The sequence below is a fragment of the Homalodisca vitripennis genome, chromosome 2 (assembly GCF_021130785.1).
Source record: "Homalodisca vitripennis isolate AUS2020 chromosome 2, UT_GWSS_2.1, whole genome shotgun sequence".
Classification (NCBI taxonomy): domain Eukaryota; kingdom Metazoa; phylum Arthropoda; class Insecta; order Hemiptera; family Cicadellidae; genus Homalodisca; species Homalodisca vitripennis.
The window spans coordinates 127,348,207-127,369,874 of NC_060208.1; the positions used below are offsets into that span (position 1 = coordinate 127,348,207).

General features: G+C 32.6%; 1 protein-coding gene across 1 annotated transcript in view; it reads right to left on the reverse strand.

Moving 5' to 3' along the window:
* The window catches only part of LOC124354705 (solute carrier family 52, riboflavin transporter, member 3-A), a 34,888-nt gene extending 14,212 nt beyond the window's left edge, over window positions 1-20,676 (reverse strand). The window contains 1 exon segment of the mRNA XM_046805358.1: window positions 20,436-20,676. Within this exon segment, the coding sequence (XP_046661314.1) occupies window positions 20,436-20,479 (44 nt within the window). The 5' untranslated portion in view covers window positions 20,480-20,676.
* Window positions 20,677-21,668: the final 992 nt, after the last annotated feature.

Below are 21,668 nucleotides of genomic sequence, written 5' to 3' on the forward strand. Positions count from 1 at the left end.
TTCTTTTACGAGCTGTTCTTTCTGTGAGCGTGCACATAGGGACTGCCTGATCCAATTTTGGTCTTCTTAAATACATTCGATCAGGCTGAGCTGAACTGATTGGCTTATTTTTCTATCATATAATGACTGTACTTTTTTTGTTTTGTTCTACACTAATCTATCAGTTCAACCGCTTTGCTAACTACCTAGAACTGTGGACTTAATTTATTCTTTTTTGAACTTGGTTTATTTCCTGCTTTCCAAGCAAAGTTGGAACAGGATATGCTGAGTGATGGCTGCATGGTCTGTGAACTCTGGAAACCAAGTGACCTCCAATTTCAAACCTAGCCTTCCCACATCATGCGGGGTTCTGATGTGGATAATTTTTAGTTCTCTTGCTGCTTGTGGGATTTCCATAGAAACAAAATCTCTGAGGGTGGTGTCCCTACAAAACACCAACTACGGCTAATGGTGTCTCGTTGCCTCAGTCTTTGTCTATAGGATGCTCTTCTGGGTTTCTCCACCAGTCTGGGAAGCTCCAAATCCACAACTACTGATACGATAGTTGAAGGGGTTGATTAAGGCCTTGTGGATGCTATCCAGCACTTCAGCATCAACCCAAAAAGTGCAAAACTTAGACTACTAGGGGCTGCACAAAAAATATTCAAGAGGCTGCTTGCTCAGGGTTTTGATCTTCAAATCACTAGAGCCAAAGCTCTTGAACTAAACGGTGATGTCCTCACAACCACCATAAGACAGCACTCAGAAGACTCAGCTCCCTCAGAGTTCTCATTTACACTATGTTTCAGGCTCTAGCTATAGAAATGTAACAGCTGGTATCAGGGTTGGAATGTTGGCCTCTATTTTCTGGCCACTATTATGACGGATGACCTAATGAAGAACATTTAGGAAGCCCTCATCAGGACAATTCTTGAGCTGCTAGAGGGGAAGGACTTTAAGCCGTTTTCACCTCCTGCACTTTTAGATATGGATTTATCATTTTCACCTGTGGCTACAGCTGAATGGACTATCTCTGTGGAATTAAGCCTTAAACCATGATAAGGGGCCGAACTCAAACCTGTGGGAAAGAGGGAAATTCCTCTTGCCCACGTCGTCATGGTCTACTTTGCTAACAGCAAGAAAAACTCCAAAAGCATACCATGGGCCTGCTCAGTCGGCAGATCTCAGGTTTGTTAGTCAAAGAGTGGAAAGTAGAAAAATTTGTACAGGGTGAAGTTCTCCACTTGGTGATTTCTATTGACTTCATCTCTGCGATAAAATTAAAAAGAGAGGTACTGAAGGCCCACTACCTCTTTGGGTATATGTTCCTCAGAATTAAGGGTTACAAGCCCGTGTCAGTGGAAGTTCCTATAGGCACCAACCTGGCGAGTGATAAATCTTCAGCTCTCGAGGTCCCCAAAACCTCACAGGTTCAAGGAGGAATCTGGTAATGGAACTAGACCCTCCACCTACACCAAATCACCCCACTCAATTTGTGGATAGTGTCTCGTCGCCATTCACACAGTCATTCAATGTAGCTGTGGGTGGTACTCTAATGCCTTCCACACTACCCTCAAAACAATCAAAACGGGATGCTTCAGTGCCATCTTCATAGCCCACTACTTCTCTTGCCCCATCCTTCTTCGAGCTTCATCGAGTGCGATGCCAATGCCCATAATCTGGTATGAACTGTCTTTTTCTTATCATAATCAAATCCTGTTTGATTTTATAATGACAGTGTGAACATGGCAGTAAACAGAGTTTTAGACTGACTGGAGGGGGGGAGTTCTAAGACTGACATAAGACTGATTGGCGGCTATATCGTAAGGCCCTTGAGACAGTCTTGGAAAATCAAGAAGTGGTCGTTCAGGATGCAATACATCAGGAAATTATTGCAAGACATCTCTGTGCTTTGATAATTTATCTAGGATACTGAAGAGTGCTAAGATATATATCCTATCAAACAGCCAAGCTGCACTGATACATCTCTCATTAGCTGCACTTTTATGTCCAAGACTTGTATTGTCTATTATTACTTAAAAGCCTGGCTACCCCACAAACAAAGTCACTCTGATGTGCTCTCATGTGAGTGGCGAAATGAGATGGCGGACAGGTTGGCGAGAGCTGGAACTGTATCGTAACTTGTAGGCCGGGGTCAGTCCATTTCAAATCACCCAATAAAAATAAAATTTGTTGCTCAACATTTTTAATTTGCCTAATTTTTTTATTATGAGTTCCCTATGGGTAGACAATCACAAAACACTATTTTGAAAAAAATTTTACAAGCCATAGTTTTTTTCCTGGCGGCCATTTTTAAAATGGCGGTTTTGCAGATTTTAGTAAAATACACGGTTTGCGAAAAGTTTAATTGCCAAGCTATTTTTAAAGATATCAGAATAATCCAAAAACCAGTGTGTTCAGCATAAAATGAACTTCAATTTGACATTATAATAATGTTTCTTTTGTGCAAGAAAGTCAGTCAAACTTGTCCTGCAAAATCTCGGAAGAAAATCATCAATTGTTACTTTTTAAGACCATAAAAGTTTAAGAAGGAAAAGAGACTCACTACTAATATTTTATTTCTTTGTTGAAAACTAATATAACTAACTACTGAAAAAGTTTTTAGCCCTGAGAATGCTCTTCTTTTTTTTCTAGAGCTTTTCAAAAATGGCCGAAAGCCTAATAATGTCAATATTCTAGGGTTAATAACTAAAAAGGGACTGAATGAAAATAAATGAAAATTTTACAAGAATGTTCTTTATACAAAATAGGAATATCTCATAAAAAAATTATGACTGAGACTTAACTACATTATAGAGATATACAGCATCGAATTTCAGTTAAAAGTGCTACCCTTTTTCTGGCTTGTGCGGTACCAAGTTAGCAAACAAGGGCTTGTTTAAATCATTATGTTAACAATAAACTTATATTTAATGCTCAAAACATTATATTCCTTATTTAAACCTACTTAGGATTTACAATAAAAAATTATTTAAAACCAGAAAAAATAATGGTATAATAATAAACAATACTCATAACCACAAAATAGCACTTGCGCACTTTAGGAAAAATAATTTGCTTAGATCTATTATACTGTCAAAATGTATATGCATTATAATTTATGTTCTAAAAATATAATATTTTCAAATACATTTTATAAAAATACATGATGTAAAAATATGTGTTAGTACCTGAGGAATATTTTTAAAATAGTAACTCATAATCTTACACAGTGAGAACAATAGGTAAGAATCATAATTCTTCAACTTAACTTACTGATACAATTTTGTACTACACTTGCATACAGTATCCACATAATGTTGTTCTTCTGTGCATTTAGATTTAAAACATTGGTTTCAATTACTTGTTGGCTGCAATTTTCATCAGCGAATTAAATAAAGATGAGTTTCATCAAAGTTTGAGCCTGCAGAAGTAACAAAACATCTTATTTGGTTGCCACTTATGGGGATGTATCTGTGATAGCTTCTTGTTCCTTTCACTGGTAAACAGCATTCAAATCTCTTGGTAAGTTTTGTTTCCATTTGCTTGATTTCGGCTGAAGGAACAATAATGTACTGAACTCCAGTAATATTTTCTCAACAACATTTGAACATATCTTGTAGAGTCAGGATATGTTCAGTGTAAGGTCTTTTAAGTGAAGCTCGTGTAAAACCTTCTCGTTTCGTGGTTCCCCCAATACCATCGCAAGAATTCTTCCCGTGTGGATGAGGCAAAGAAATTCCATTCTGCTTTTAAACCGAAATCATTTTTGTGTAGGCAAGACATTAATGACGTTTTTCTTATTTTTGTACTGGCTGCTTGCTCCATCGCTAAAGTAAATTACCATTTCAAAATTAGGGTTTATCTTCTTTATTTCACTAATTAGGTGATGTTGAAATATGTACAGTCGTGGTATTGTTGATCAAGATGGTCGCTAATTTTTTCTGGTTTTAAATAATTTTTATTGTAAATCCTAAGTAGGTTTAAATAAGGAATATAATGTTTTGAGCATTAAATATAAGTTTATTGTTAACATAATGATTTAAACAAGCCCTTGTTTGCTAACTTGGTACCGCACAAGCCAGAAAAAGGGTAGCGCTTTTAACTGAAATTCGATGCTGTATATCTCTAAATGTAGTTAAGTCTCAGTCATAATTATTTTATGAGATATTCCTATTTGTATAAAGAACATTCTGTAAAATTTTCATTTATTTTCATTCAATCCCTTTTTAGTTATCAACCCTAGAAAATTGACATTATTAGGCTTTCGGCCATTTTTGAAAAGCTCTAGAAAAAAAAGGATATCATTCTCAGGGCTAAAACTTTTTCAGTAGTTAGTTATATTAGTTTTTCAACAAAGAAAATAAAATATTAATAGTGAGTCTCTTTTCCTTCTTAAACTTTTATGGTCTTAAAAAGTAACAATTGATGATTTTCTTCCGAGATTTTGCAGAACAAGTTTGACTGACTTTCTTGCACAAAAGAAACATTATTATAATGTCAAATTGAAGTTCATTTTATGCTGAAACACACTGGTTTTTTGGATTATTCTGATATCTTTAAAAATAGCTTGGCAATTAAACTTTTCGCGAACCGCGATTTTACTAAAAATCTGCAAAACCGCCATTTTAAAAATGGCCGCTAGGAAAAAAACTATGGCTTGTAAAATTTTTTCAAATAGTGTTTTATGATTGTCTACCCCATAGGGAACTGATAATAAAAAAATTAGGCAAATTAAAAAATGTTGAGCAACATGACCTGGGTGATTTTGAAATGGATTGACCCGCCGGGAACCCCGCTGTGGCTTGGCTAAGTGTCAAGTCAGGAACATAAACAACTTTTTCATATATTTTTGATAAAACTGAGAGGAGAGACACTGGCCTATAACAGGCAGGATCATTTGGATCTCCCTTTTTAAAAGTAGGAATTACTTTAGCTATTTTGAGCTTATCTGGAAAAATTCCTGATATCAAAGAAGAATTAATCAAATGTATTAAGGGTTTTAATATTAGTGGACAAGACTGCCTTAGAACAATAATTGAAATTTCATCAAATCCTGACGAATATTTGTTTTCAAATGATGAAATGATGCTTTTTATGTCAACTTCATTTACTGGTTTAAATTTAAAAGTAGTTGAAATTTGGTTTGAGTGCTGAAATTCAATATTGCTTTCATGGTTTGTGGAGGAAATGCTCGGAAGTATTAAGCTATCAACTGAAACAAAAAAATTATTAAAAATATTAGCAACCAAGGTTGGGTCTGTCAATATTTTACTGTCCACTGCAAGTGATGTGTTTGATATTGAAAGCTTCTGTTTACCGACTTCATAATTAATTAAATTCCAAGTAGTTTTAACTTTATTAGGCGCTTTAGAAATTCTCTTCTTTGGCAAGGTAATAGACTGGTTCAACTCTTTTTTCATATTTTTAATGGTTGATTTAATATTATTATTTTTAGTAATTCTGAATTCATGCTCTAATTTAACTATTTCTTTTCTCCTACATTTCAGCTCTTCAGATGCCCATTTATTACTTTCCATTATTTGCTTAGAGGTAAATACTTTAGGAAAGTTTACATCAAAGTAGTAACAAAACAAAGTGCTAAAAACATCATATTTATGAACTACAGATGCCTGGAAAACTGAGTTATAATTCCATAATATGTATTTAAATACTCTTTTTTATATTAGTTATGAAGTTATCTATTGCTGTTTGTGACTTATTTGAAATTCTTGTTGGAAAATCTACAGTGTAAATCATATTATAAACCCTAAGAATATTAACAGACTGTTTATATATGGAACTATCTACATTTAGAACATTTATATTTAGATCACCAGTTATAATTACTTTTTTACTTTAATTAATTTTCTTACTTGTTATTTAATATCTCCATAATAACTCAAACTTAACCAAAAAGGAATCCTAATAACAATGTTTAGGGCTCCTGTAAACACAAGCAAGTGTGAATGAATAATTAATGCGTAATTATCTATTCTAATCTCCAAAACACATTCTTTTTCAATTAATAATGACTGGATTGCCGGTAAAGTGACACTTTTTGAAGTCAAATTTCTGTGTACCAGAATGACAACACCACCTCCAGTGCTTAAGCATCTTGCAAAATGAGATACTTTAAAGTAGTTTGGTATATTTAAAAGAATTAATTCAGCATCTGACATATTATGTTCCATAAGTGCTATGATATCAGGTTTAATTTCATCTAAATTGCACTGTAGTATATCTAAACGTGATGGAAGGTGCTGAATGTTCTGATGCAATATTGATAGTTTAGAATTTTGTAATCAAAATTCATTGTTGTTACTGTTTTTTTTAATACAAGACTCTTTGGTAACAAGGTTAATATTTCTATTTGATTTAATTGATAATGATCTCTTATAATTGTTGTTACAATATGGTTATCCACAAGACCAATGTAAAAATATTCACTAACGCTCAGCCAAATCCCATGGAGTGACATACACCATGATGTCATTGAACTCATTGTTGCCTATATAGAGTTGAAGCTTCATTCAACATTTCAAGTCTATAGGTCAGTTAATTTTCTAGATATCGTGTGGACAGACAGACTCTCGAGTGATAGGTTTTGCTGACACAAAACCAATAATCATTTTATTGATAATGATCATTGAAATTAACAACAAAGTCATACTTATTGAGAAGATTGTAAATTATTTACATGTTATTACATTATGCATTTTTATATTGTTTTATTAATGTTAAAACCTTTTACATAAAACATCACAAATTATATTGCATATAATTTTGATATGTTTTTATAGCTAACAAGGTTTACATTAAAAATTATTACAATTTTCTATTAACTAGCCTTAAGCAGGAAACATAAAATATTTCACTGGTTCGTTTATTACAAAATAAATAAACAAAACTAAAATTACAATCCCATATGGCTTAGTTAAAAGGGCATCTATTCATTAAAGATACTTCCAACACGGAATCATTAAAAATATTTACTGCGATATATACATTAGGGCATCAATTTTGGTAGAAAATTAAACTTTTGACTATTAGCATATATACAAACATAATTCACGGGATCAAACAATACACACATTTACTAATACAGTAAATCAAATTTTGATTGATTATCATCAAATACATTAAGTATATTAAGTTACGTATAAGTAGGAGTAGAAAATGGGTAAAAATCTAAAGTTTCAACCACTTTCAAGGTTGGACAAATCCAAATAAGTCATTTTTAGAAAGAAAATATAAGCACATGATTGGTAGTTGATCTTTTATTAATACAATTGTAATATTATACAAAAAGATGGAGGATTTTTTCAACTTTTGGTTCTTGGAACCAAAAAAGTTGCTCTAATGATTTTACAATCAGAAAAGAATTAATGCCGATTTATACATCACAAGTTCTTATGTACATATTTTCTGTATTCTGACATTGTAAATACTGTTCTTGTTACATGACAATAAATTGATTGATTGATTAGTTAAGGACTACCCGGGTTTGTGTCATAATAATTTTGATACAACTTTATCATAAAATACTGACACGTGAGTCTTAATGTATGTTTTTGGATATTTGTGAAATTTGTGTGATTATTGATTATAGTGAAATATGTTCAAATAATCTATATGTAACAAGATTATCAAAACTATTGTAGTAGGAAAAAATAAATCTCCTTCTAATGGCTAAAACCAAGTTGACAAACAAGGTGTAATCAAAAAATCATATTTCAGCCATTGCAACGCATTATTTCATACTTAATTGGTTATTTAATCAACCACATACCTTTAGTCAATAATTAAAAATAATTTGTTTCGTTTTGATTGTAGACTGAAGGTATGACATTAAAAAAATAACTAATTAAGTACAGCACTATAAACTGTTGACAGGTATATTTACTGTAATTGACATTTAAAATTACTGAGAATTCAACAACCAACTAAGTCTATATTATAAAAAAGATGTAAGTTAATATATTATAAAAAATGTAAATCAAGAGTATTAATATGTAAAAATAAACATACACAACAGCAAACAAAAAATAAGTTTTATTTACAGCAAACCGTGACTACTGCTGTCCGCATCACCAGTCACCATTAAAGGTAAAAAACCACTTAATTATGCTGGTCTGTAATTGATACCATATATTTAACTCTAAATTTCAATCATATATTTGTATAAATATTTTGTGAACTTTACAGAGAACTAGCTAACAAAATTACCTTACATTAATTATATCATTATTACTATCTTATATTACAGTAATCGTTTAGTTAGTATTGATTTTATTTTTGTTTTACATAAATAAAAAATTAAACAGCGTTTAGTACAATATCCAAATTGCCATTTATTATGCAAAAGGTTCAAATACAAAAAGTGAATTGTCCTTGAACTGATATTTCAAATGTTTGTCAACCACTGCTAAGTTGTTACATTTATTCTTTTTTAAATTACGGAGTGCAAGATGAATAAATCTAACATCCTATTGAAACAAAGCACGTTTCATGTTTTATTACATTAATAATTCATTACAAAGTGACCTATTGTTATTATTCACTGAAGTAGTTAAAAACAACAACAATCATGCAATTTTGAATGTTATCTAGTTTATATAAATATTGCTTTCAAAAATATTGGTGGGGCTCAGCCCCACTGATCACAGCTTTGTGGGGCTCGTACCCCATCACTGCTTACAAAGTTTGACCTTGTATCTCAACATATATTTGGATGTGATTGAATGCTATTATAGATTCCATGCAGGCACCCAGTTCACAGCTACTGCTAATGACCTAAATGTATTACACAATAGAAGATAACAATCAATTTTCTAAATATGTAACCAAGAATTGATTGGCAAACATTAACATTTGAAGCTCAGGGAGAGAGTAAAAAAAGTAAAAGCCTCTTTTACTGCCTGATAAATAAATTTAAAAAGATGGAAAGTGATGGGAATTTTGAAAGGCAGGTATGTATACCAGTTTATGTTGGTTATTTCATTTTTGAGCAAAATATAAATATAAATGTTGACCAAAACATGGTTCCTAATTTTTTGTTGGGATAAAATTTTACATAATTTGATACTAAAATTTAGTAGTGGGTGTGATCAACTTTAGATGAAGCTTTTTTATTATGTGAAAATAATGAAAGGATGCTTAAGTCATAAAAAATTACTTTTAAAATATAAAATATATAAACTAGCTAACATAAGTCATAGAATTTCGTAGCATAAACGTAAGTAAGGAAATTGGAATTAGATTAATAATGATACTGACTCTCGATACGATTAATTCATATAGAAATTTTTACTTGACATTAATCTTTTAGAGACCAAACAGTGTAGGAGTTTTGAATTACATTTAGCCATCTAATCTCAAGACATCTGGATGTTTTCTAAATCCAAATCTTGATTTATCAGCACTGGAAATTTAGTGACCACATTCCAAGCTATATCTTTCTTCTATCATTATTATCTAACATTCATGGTAGTGAAAACAGGTTGGGAAAATCATTACAACAAACCCATCCAACTATTGTAATCAGGCATACATTACAAATTGTTGTTGACTCAAACATTTTCACATCTAAAATTACTCCAATCTCAGGAAACGGTATACACTTTTCCTGTTTATACTTACAGCTTCACTAACTTGTGTATGTTCAAAAATTGTGGGTACTTCTTAAATTTTTAAACACTTCAACTTCAAAAAGTAAATTACTGGAGAGCAACACAGGAATTGAAATCAGTCTCATGTAGAAAGACTCAACAGGTTAAATCACAACTTGTGGATGTTTGACATAATATGGTTTATTTTTAATCTCTTTAATTTGTCTTCCTTATACTGAAATTTAACAAACAACCCATGGTCTTGACCAATAAAAGTACTTTATGCAGTAATTTTCAAAGAACGTTAGTAAGAAGAAGAACGTTAGTAGGAACATAGAATGTTTCAATTATTGAGGTAAATTTTTCAGAAAATGTTCATTAATATTTACACAGTGGAGATGTATATTTAAAATTTAGCTACTGGTGAGAGTATTTCTTAAACTGAGAATTGTGAACTCCATTGTCATGACTATCTTCTAATTTTTACATTTAACGTATCTTGATTGAAGATAGATCTACTCAGCAAAGGAAATAACTCAAAATTTTAATTGTATCAGCAACTAATTAATTAATTGCAGCCTATTTAATTGTATAGGCATGGTAAACTTGAAGTTGAGATTTGAATGTTGTATATTTTATAATCATATTGCCACGATCATTAAAGTTTTAACTTTGTCAAATATCCCTTTTTTATTTTTGTTCTCTTAGAACAAGAAGCTTATAAATTGAACCTAGTCCTATAAGGACTATTATTGCACTGCTTTCAGAGTGACAGGATATTCTGCATGCGTAAGGTTGGTGATAGGGAATTCTATCGAAATCCATGAGGAAGAATTTAGGGCACTAATCTCAAGTCATGTCCCCTCCAAAGAAGGGGAGGTCAGCTCTGAACCAGCCTCATCCGTCAAAGCAGGCAGGGGATGACACGTTGAGGCTAGCAAGAACCTTTGCAGTAGACTAGACCTATCGAATTACACTTGGATCCTAGAATTTCAACATTTGCAGTTAGTGATGTGCTGCTCCTGGACATCCATAAGGTTGCCCACATTTAAGTGACACATCGGTGGTTTTAGCTGTACCCACAGGTAGGTTCAACTGCTGGGTAGTCATATACCCCTACATGTTGAACACTGTAAAATCATGTGCAATTTGACCAAGCTTCTTGTTTTTTAGATTTTACTGGCTTCAAATTACCATCCTGCTGAGGAAATGAGTATTTGATGGCAATATTTTAGATGTAATACAGAACATACATTTTTATCATTTCAACCACTAATAACGAACTATTAAGGGGTATCCTGTTTTTTCAAAAACATCTGTAGATGTGTAGATAACCATAACTTACTGTGATCTTTTTCAAAATCAAAACCTAAAACATAAAATGTAACTACCTATATAAATCAGCTTAACCTTTATTGTAACTCTATTTTGAGAGATCTTGAACAGTTGTAACGAGTAGTAAGCACTACACTAGCCGCAGTTGACATGTTAAATAATAACTGTTGCTACTTACAATCCTTTTTAATTTAGTAACACAGTTTAAATTTTAGCCACTGCACTAAATTGTAAAGAACTGAAAGTTCATTACTACATACTAATTCATTGTAAAACTGTCATAACAGAAGGACAGTTATACTGTAGTTTAAAAAACAATAAATAATGCCTTAGTTAGGTTATCATTTAAACCTCTTTCATGATATTGTATCTGCACTATTAAGCATACAATTGGTTTTATCTCTTCTCATAATTAAGTTACGACGAGGAAAATATTTCCTCACAAGACACAGGCGTGTAGTGACATGTATAATTGTATATATGGTAATGTTCAATATAGGGAGTTAAAACACCTAGATATTGCAGTGTAGCCTTTCTTGAAGTATCTTCAGGAATTCTAAGGTAAAAAAAATCTGAAAATAGTGCTTAATTTCTTATCAAAACTGTTATTCTGAATGTCACAATTCTTTTATACAATGTTATGTACAAAAATTGTACATATTGTATTTCAGTACCTAGTCAACTTTTGTTTTATTTAAACCTGTTTGGGGATATCCTCAGGTTTGTTTACAAATACTTGACTGTAGTCAAATGATTAAAAAGTATAGTTTTTACATGGTTTCACGATAAATATTATTTTCTAGTAGCCAACCACTTATTAAAAGTTTAATACTACTACGCAATTAAGAATATGGCTTAAAATAGTTTGAGATTATATACATAATTTAACTTTAAAATAACAGTTACCTGGTTTTAAAAAAGAGTGATACACTTTCAAATAATGCTTTTACTGCTTTAAATCACTTACCTGAAAAAGAAATTTAAGGCTTAATTTAGGCCAGCCTACCAAAAATACCACTCTGTCTAAAACACTAAGAAGCCTGTAAAAACAGCTAGAGCAAAAAATGTCTTATGTTAGTTTTATTATTCATCCAGCAGCTCAAAAGCAATAACTATGAAGATGATTTTAACATTAAATCTATACTCATATTTAACATATTACTCTACAATCATTTAATCTATATATATTATATAAATGAATTGCTGTTAGTTAGTCTCAATAAAACTCGAGAACTGCTAGACCGATTTGGTTAATTTTGGTCTTGAATTATTTGAGGAAGCCCAGGGAAGGTTTATACGGTGAGAGACATTGGAAAATTTTCTCACACAATATTTTATCATTCTAGAAAATAACTATGATATTTAGGACACGTAATCCAAAGTTAACTGACCATCAACAGCTGTTGACACTTTCAGCTGAGGCTCACCAAAGTGGCAGAAACATTTGTTTACATTCAAATTTTAGAAAAATTGTAAACTTATACAGTGCTTAATCAGTTTTATTATAAGATTGCAAATACAAGCTACCATCTAATTTTTATTTTAGATTGCACCAGTGATGAATAAACCACGTAATACATTACAAATAATATTGAAACTGTGTTTTAAAACCAACCTTGATGAACAAAGCTATAAATGTTTTACACATAACGTTACCGAAACTGGTGGTCTCCTTTAACAATTTTACTGTAGTTAAAGAAAAGGCAAAGAGATGGCACACTCTTTCCCTTATATCAGAAGCAGAGTATAAGTGACGGATTAGACTGTTTAAGCTTACGAATGCTCATTTTTTTTCTTGATTGGGGAAAAATCAATATTACTTAAAACGCCAGAAACATCGTGGACTGCAAATTAATGCTTTTAAATCTAAGTTGGAATCCAAAACCCACATATGGTATTTTTATTACCTTGGTCATTGCAACAAAATAAACTTAACTATTAAACCGTAAATAAATTAGAGGGAAAATGAATTTAATCTGTTGTATTCATGAAATAATATGTACCGGATATGTCTATATATGTTTAAAAAATTGTAGGACTCCATCATATTACTTTAAAAAACCTTTCACTAAGAACGCTATTGCCTTAGAATTTGTGAGTGAAGCCGCGGGTAACTGCTAGAGTTTTATAATTTTAAGTTTTTCTAAAGCAAAACCATTGGGTAAGTATTTACTTTAGCCACTTCACACTATTTGTCACAATTTCAACTTAAAATAAGAAAATAAATGTATGGGAGAGTAGTACAATAGATATTACAGGGAGGAAAACCTGAATAATAACTAAAATTATATCCAAACTGCACCAATCCGAAATGCTCCTAGCCATCAGTGTAAGCTTCAGTGGCGCCTTCCCCGCACTTCTGCCAAAACATCATGAGGACAGTACCTAAATACAGTACCAAGCTCAGATCACGTGACCAAATGAGCACTCAGTTAGTCCAACGTAATCTGGCATTAGAAAAGTGGAATAATCGGGGGCCAACTGGCCTACACAAGAAACAATAACATAATTAAAATAAAATAAAACTAAAAATAACAAATATACCCAAATAAAAAACCTATATAAATAAAAATAATATGGAAATGAAAATAATGGTCAAATTACAGAATGTCTAATAAGGAGGAGGATACAGACAACGATGGTCGCCACTTTTGTTACACAAGGAAAATAAATGCAAACTTTCATGTCTAACACAAAATAATGACACAATATCTGAGCTTTTCATTCTAACAAAATGTCTAACGGCAACGATAAAACACAAAGAACAACGTCTTTATTTGAAATCTACTATGCATCAAATCTGACCAGTTACAAAACAGGAAAAAATAATTTAATAAACAGATATGTAAATACTATGCCTACTGGCAAACAAAACCAAGAGCAGAGAGGAAAAGCGACGATTAAATTTCACCATAAATTTGCAAAAATCAAAATAAAGAGGAAAAACCAGATAACTTTTTAATTATCCTCATATTCAGTTGGTAGCCCTACTCTGACCTCTTAAAATGTCTTGTACTTGTTTGCCTGAATTGCCTGATTACCCTCGGTCGCATACGTATATTAATAAACTATTTGAAATATAACCTAAAATTTCAAACATACAGTACTATCAGTTATTGAGCAATTATGGATCCCGACCGCCTAAAAATTGTCCCTAGAAATGAAAATATACTATTTTAAGAAATTCATAAAAGCTGTTAGAGATTGTTTTAGCTACTGATAACGAATTCTCCTAGTCATCAGGATATGCTTCATTGGCCTTTGGCACCACCCCATACTGCTAGCAGAAAAACATAAATATTGCTCAAGACAGTATCTGACAACCAAGCACAAAAGATCACGTGCGCACCTCAACCCCCTTCAGATTGGATGAAATAAGAAATGATGCAGCATAGGGACAATTGAATATCCTTTACCGACATTAAGCGTACAATCCAATAGACAGTGTTAGAACTGTCCTAAGAATAATGTAATATATAATCACAATGAAATATACAAATTAAAATCACAAATTAAAATCCAAGTTTTGCCAGCCCTTTATATAATTGCAGCCAAGACCACTACGATAGAAAAAAAGCAAATTTATTTATTTGTGATGAAAAATAAGATAAATTTCTAAATGAGATGCTTAATTTTACACAAATTAGAGCTATTATTTTTAGCATTACACCTGCTCTATAGCATGGCAGGCTACAGTATAATAAGCGGCCACTAATACAAACGGATTTTAAATATTGATACTATTGAATACGAAATTTGAAATTTAGATATTTATAATTAATCATTGCCTGCTTTCTTTATTTAGACTAGTGACATCAATACCAACTGTTGTTATTTCGTTTGTGAAGGAGAAGGCTAGAGACAACAAAAACAATCGCGATGAATATGCAGATATTGGGTGCAGAGTGAGATAAGAGGATTTGGTATCAATTTACAATAACGTGACCATGGAAAGGTATGTTCATTTTTTTTCCTGAAAACTACAATTTTTCCTGAAAACAATAGTGAAGAAAAAATTCGCCGGCAAAGAAAATCAAAGGAGTTACGATTTTTTGAAATCCTCTGAAAACTCTGTTTTTGACAGTACCTCTGGCAACACTATCCATATTTGACAGTTTGGTATTACTCCGCGGCTCTCTCAAATAAAGAAGGGACGCCATTTTGAACTATTTTGTTCCTCCGTGTCTAGTGTCTATTCTTAACCTCCTAGTTCAGTAGTGGTAATGGCACACCTTTGTGTTAGATGTTCATTAAGGTAAGTGATAAGTTACTGAAATGATGCTGACTAGTATGTTAATCCTGTCAACGATGCCTGCCCGCTGCGCAGTGCTGCGCACTGCTTGCTCTTTTAGAAAAAAAATTAACTCGAGTTTGCAAAAGTCGAATCCCAGATCACGTGATGCCCCTGCTCCTTAACGCAATAATGCCCGAAAGGCATCAATATAATACAATAATATACTTTCCCCCCAGTTTATATGCACCTGGATAATAATACTTGGCTATAAATGCCCAACCCATGAAAAAGTCCATTTTCCATGGTCACGCTATTGTAAATAAATACCCAGGTTTTTATATCGATACTTTATATATCGAACAATAGAACTATCAAACGATGTTAACGTATCTAAATTCTAAATTAAAGTTACATGTTTCAAAGTAATAGAAATAGTTTAAAAAATTACATAAAGTAATAAATACAAATAATAAAAGAACCACAACAAACAGTAAAATTAAGACAGGTGATGGGAAAAATGAAATTTAAATAGGCTAATGAAGAAAATTTAACATCAAACCCATCTTGAAACCGAGTAAGACACAGTCAATCATCTTCTTTCAGTGTTATTTAATATAGTTTTCTTAAGTTAATGATCTTTTTTATTTAAAAGAAGTCGCTTATAGAACAAATTATGTTAAGAATATCAGAATGTGTGTACAGTTGGTGCAGATGATGCAGTTATTGTTCAAATGAATTATTATTGGTTGATTATAACAATTGGTATAATTTTTAAATATCATTTGAAAATTTCAATATAAAAAACCTGGTCCGCTTATTGTACTTTACCCGATATTGGCTCAAAATGTTTTTATAAACACTGAAAAATATTTTAAGTGGCTGCAAAAAAAGGAGCTGGTGGTGATTTATTCGAGCATTTATGAAATGCTATCAAACATGTCTACCCTGTGAAATAATAGTACTACGTGGCTCAAGAGTACTTTAAATACTGGACTACGGGATAATAAGTGGCCACAAAAAAAGTTGGATTTAATTATTGATTCAAATCATTCGATAATCATCATCCGATTTGTGAGTTGTTGGCCGCTCATTAAACTGCAGCCGCATGGCATTTTTTGCAACATTACAAAAACTGGTTGTTTCAGCAAAAGGATTACATATGCTAAATTATTTTATGTGCTATGTGTAATATATTGAACAGCCAAATATTTTCAACTTTGGGTAGACTTTAATATGCGGCCTACACTCATTCGGTTGTTTTTTCGAATGGTTCGATGTTTCTATCCAAAGGAATAATTCGATATTAAAATTCATTTAACTTAGCATATGATTTCAACTTATTAGTTACAGTAATTTGAATGTAAACAATAAACAGCAAGAAGTAACTAATATTTTGAGACTGGAAATGGCGATGAATATGAGGAAAATATGTAAGAATTTCTCATAAGTGACGAGATTTGTTTAAGTGGCTTCAACATGTGGGTTTGGATTCTGGTAACCCATAGGGAGAATTTTTCCATTTTACAAAGGCGGCAGTTACTCATTGATATCAAGCTGGGCTAGTTATAACTATTGTAAGGTTTCTTTGATATATAAGTCTAGGCTATAGTTGGTTTTGTTATTTTTTAATGATAGTGTTAAATTTATGTTTTTAAAATTGTCAAAACATAATGTATAAAGTACGAGATTCTTCTTGTTACGGTAATTTATAATATCTCTTACTGTATACAATTTTTACATATTGAAGTTGGATAATATATCGATCTGTTTGATGAAAACAAGCAAAAAACGAGTGTAGGTCGATTATTAAACTCTCCCCCCTCAATTTTATTTAAATTTAATATGCTAAATGCTGAATATACATATTAAAACCTTTAAAATAAATTATATATATGTATGTTTTGCCAAAGCCCTGCAGTATATTGCTGGAGTTTTAAATTTTGGTAATTGTAAAAGTAACAGCCGGAGCGGCAAAATACGAGTTTCCAAAATTGGAATAGTCCTACAGCACAAAACAATATAACGTTTGACGGGGTGGAAAAGAGAAATAACAAAGTTGTAGAATATAAAATATGGAACAACTGTTCACACGCAGAACAATATTTCCACGTTGTACATCCACGTCGGGCGTCACTTGACCTTATGTGACCGTGATCCAACCTCGTAATGACGTTATCGGATGCGGCACCATCTTTGGAAACATAAATGAAAAATAATACTGAAATGAACAGAATTTTGACCCAAATGCACAAAGTTTTTCTTAATTTCTAGCAACAAATTAATTAGTTGTTATCGGGTTGAGACGAGTGCCTCCGGCCTTCAGCGCGCGCTGTGGCACCTTTGATGCTGCCCTGCGCTGTTGTCAACAAAAGAAAAACATCCCTCGAGATAGTACCTATAATTATAATATCAAATTCTAGTATCAGGGTCAACTAAATTAATGGAATGATTGACATAGAAGTGCCTGAATCCTTCGTCACAGAGACAGTTGCAGGCCTTCCAACAGTCGCTAACAATTGTCGTATCTGGCAGAACACATTCTCTAATTACGTCAAGGAGGGTGTCCCTGTCACGTTGTTCAACAGGAACAAGGAAGGAATTCTGCTCTGCCTTTCGATTCCCCCAAAAACCTACTGTCCCTAAAGTCTTTTGAAATCAACCACTGTCAAAGGACCACCAATTTTCTTCTACGTCGTTGAAATTGTAATAGAAATACACTTTGTGGCAAAAAGAATACCAGTCCACCACAGAATGTGCAGAAACGCCAAACTCCAATGAAATATAGCATCGTCTCCGTGGCTTCAAATGCAACAACGTGGCCACCAAACCAAAATATGTCTCTATGTCTAAGTGCGTTCTTTCAAAAAAGGAACCTGCCCAGGCAGATTTTTTAATCTTACAGCATTCAAAACTCATTTTACTACTTTTACGGATTTTTCTGTCACAATGAAACATCAAAGTCTCCCGTTTTGAAAACAATACGCAACCACACGATGAACAAATACACTCATTATTAAAAATTCGGTACTTTGGGATTATACCGACCACACCAGTATGAAGAACACAAAAATATAAATTTATAGAAACAAACATGATAGAACGAAAAAACAACTCTTTAATTTCAAAATTACAAACTTACAACAAGCATCTCCAGGTATTGTGATCAGTATTGTTGTCGCTGTTATCTTATCTTTCTCGAGAATCCTGATTACGGCAGGCCGCGCGGCATCACATGATTATTTACGTTTTTTGCACGGTACATAATTATTGCCTTTCCATTACAATTCAATTTATATTTCTGATCAGCCCCTCTAGAATTTGATATTTTACTGATAGGTACTATCTCGAGGGATGTTTTTCTTTCGATGACATCAGCCGAAGGCCGGAGATGGCCAGGGCACTCCCATTTTGGGTGGCAGTGTGATCAAGAATAAAAACAAGTTTTGAGTGTTTTTTTCAAGAAAAGTTTAGTTTTTGTTTGGTAATGTTTGTTTTTGTTGAATTTTTGTGTTTGGAGAAATGTAGGGGTAAAACACGGAAGTACAACAAAGCGACGCACCAGCTGAACGGGCGGCGAGACTCTGCAATCACGTTATCTACTAGACCGCTCGACTTTGACCTCTGTCTGAGGATGGCGAGGGGTTTGCGATAAGACAATTCCTGTTTTATATTGACGAAATATTGTTCTACGCTAATCTAGTAACCAGTAGAAGCAAAATGTCAAATAACGATTCATGTCTGGGTGTGGTCGGTATAATCCCAAAGTACCAAAAATTCCATGTTCTATTAAAAAGGAAATAATCTCCTGTCGGTCAAAACGTAAACTCATAACATGCCCGAGAAAACACTCCGACACACACAATTCATTACAATTCATCGAACTAGTGGATGGTTGATCCATGATTGTCATGCACACTCGATCCAAACTACAGTACACATATCTTGTGAAATACTGACTTCTGCCCAGGAGCGCTCAGATAACAGATACGTTATCAGTCCCTCTATCACTCCCTCCAAGCCGCAGATACTATTGAAGTAAACAGATATCCAGACACAGCACACAAACAGAAAATTAAAAACTTAACTATTCACAAATATACCCCCTAAAACCATATTATTTGTCATTTGCACCCCTTAAAACCATATATATATCGTGATCTGGGATTCGACTTTTGCAAGCTCGAGTTAATTTTTTTTCTAAAAGAGCAAGCAGTGCGCAGCACTGCGCAGCGGGCAGGCATCGTTGACAGGATTAACGTACTAGTCAGCATCATTTCAGCCAGAGGTACTGTCAAAAACAGAGTTTTCAGCGGATTTCAAAAAATCGTAACTCCTTTGATTTTCGTTGCCGACAAATTTTTTTCTTCACTATTGTTTTCAGGAAAAATTGTAGTTTTCAGGGAAAAAAAATGAACATACCTTTCCATGGTCACGTTATTGTAAATTGATACCATTATATATATATATATATATATATATATATATATATATATATATATGGTATTTATTTACAATAGCGTGACCATGGAAAATGAACTTTTTTTCCTGGGGTTGGGCATTTATAGCCAAGTATTATTATCACAGGTGCATATAAACTGGGGGGAAAGTATATTATTGTATTATATTGATGCCTTTCGGGCATTATTGCATTAAAAATGGAAAATAACCGACAAAATTTTGTCGAACAACACTTGGAGGGTTAAGGAGCAGGGGCATCACGTGATCTGGGATTCGACTTTTGCAAGCTCGAGTTAATTTTTTTTCTAAAAGAGCAAGCAGTGCGCAGCACTGCGCAGCGGGCAGGCATCGTTGACAGGATTAACGTACTAGTCAGCATCATTTCAGCCAGAGGTACTGTCAAAAACAGAGTTTTCAGCGGATTTCAAAAAATCGTAACTCCTTTGATTTTCGTTGCCGACAAATTTTTTCTTCACTATTGTTTTCAGGAAAAATTGTAGTTTTCAGGGAAAAAAAAATGAACATACCTTTCCATGGTCACGTTATTGTAAATTGATACCATTATATATATATATATATATATATATATATATATATATATATAATATTTGTTAGGAGGATGAGCAGAATGTTCATAATGTCAAATTAGTGATTTGCCAGGTTGGTCTTTAACCTCATAATTGTCTAAATTTTTTTTAATTTACTGGAACGATATGGAATAATAAAGGAAACATACCAATTGATATACAGAGAATAATATTACCTAATAAGAAATAATGTACTATTTTGTTCATAATACAATTTATAGGTTAACTCACCCTGGAGTTGGAGTATCCTTCGCGTTGTTAGAAGCAGTACTCATTAGATATAAGCAAAACAATGCACATATCAACTTGTAATGCAAAATAATACACTTTTCAAATATTTTTCCTTTATAGTCACTTTTCTGTAACCTCTGAACCTCTCACGCTCGGCTCCGAACCAATTGTGAAACAGATGTGACGCAACTAACCTTAACGCTAACAGATCGATCAGACGAAAATTGAGTACAGAGTAGAGTAGTATACGCAAAACACAGTACAGATGATAGAAACAGAAAATAAAAGAAACAGCTGAGCGATCAGCAGGAATATAATTTAAAAAAGGTAACCAATTGAAATTTACTAAAATACCCAATTTACACAAATAAAAGTCTCAATTCTTCAAACATAATCCGAATTGTATTATATTTAAGTGTTGGTAAAATAAACTATTATTCCAGGGGCTGAAAATAAATAAAATCTGCCTGTCGGTCCACATGATATTCCTAGAACGAACACACACACACACACACACACACACACACACACACACACACACACACACACACACACACACACACACACACACACACACACATACACACATATATATATAAATATATTCTACCTGGAGGACAATACAGTTTTGTATGGACAGCAATATGGATTCAGGAAATCAAGATCAATAGTACTTGTTGTGATTGATTTTATAAATGACTGCATTGATATTGTCTATAATATTATTTCTACCAATATACGTACACATTTGGGTATAAACAATTGTATATAATATTTTACCCTAATTTAACATGTGTTTATTAGCCGATAATCATTTTTAATCTTAGGTAATGTTCCAATAAGAACTGTTTTTCCAAGGAAAGGAATAAACAGATTTAAAGAATAATTTTAAAATGTAACACAACACATCTCTTGTTTATGCACAAACTAATTGTTATTTCATTAGTACAAACAGCATTGTAAGATACATCATACATATTTTTATTATTTCATGAATTTACTTCCTATGTATAACAGAAAAAAACCTAGTGTAAAACTAAACGGTCATAGGAACTTTTAGCTGTTATTAAATAAATAAATAATAAATAAAAATGCGTTTTATTTCCAAGCGTTTCTCAGTACAAGACTGTTTTTCAGAATAACTTAGATCAATCCTTATAAATATTTAAAATAGGTGCAACAAACAATATTTAACAAATACACACTAAACTTAACAGTAACTAAATAATTAAC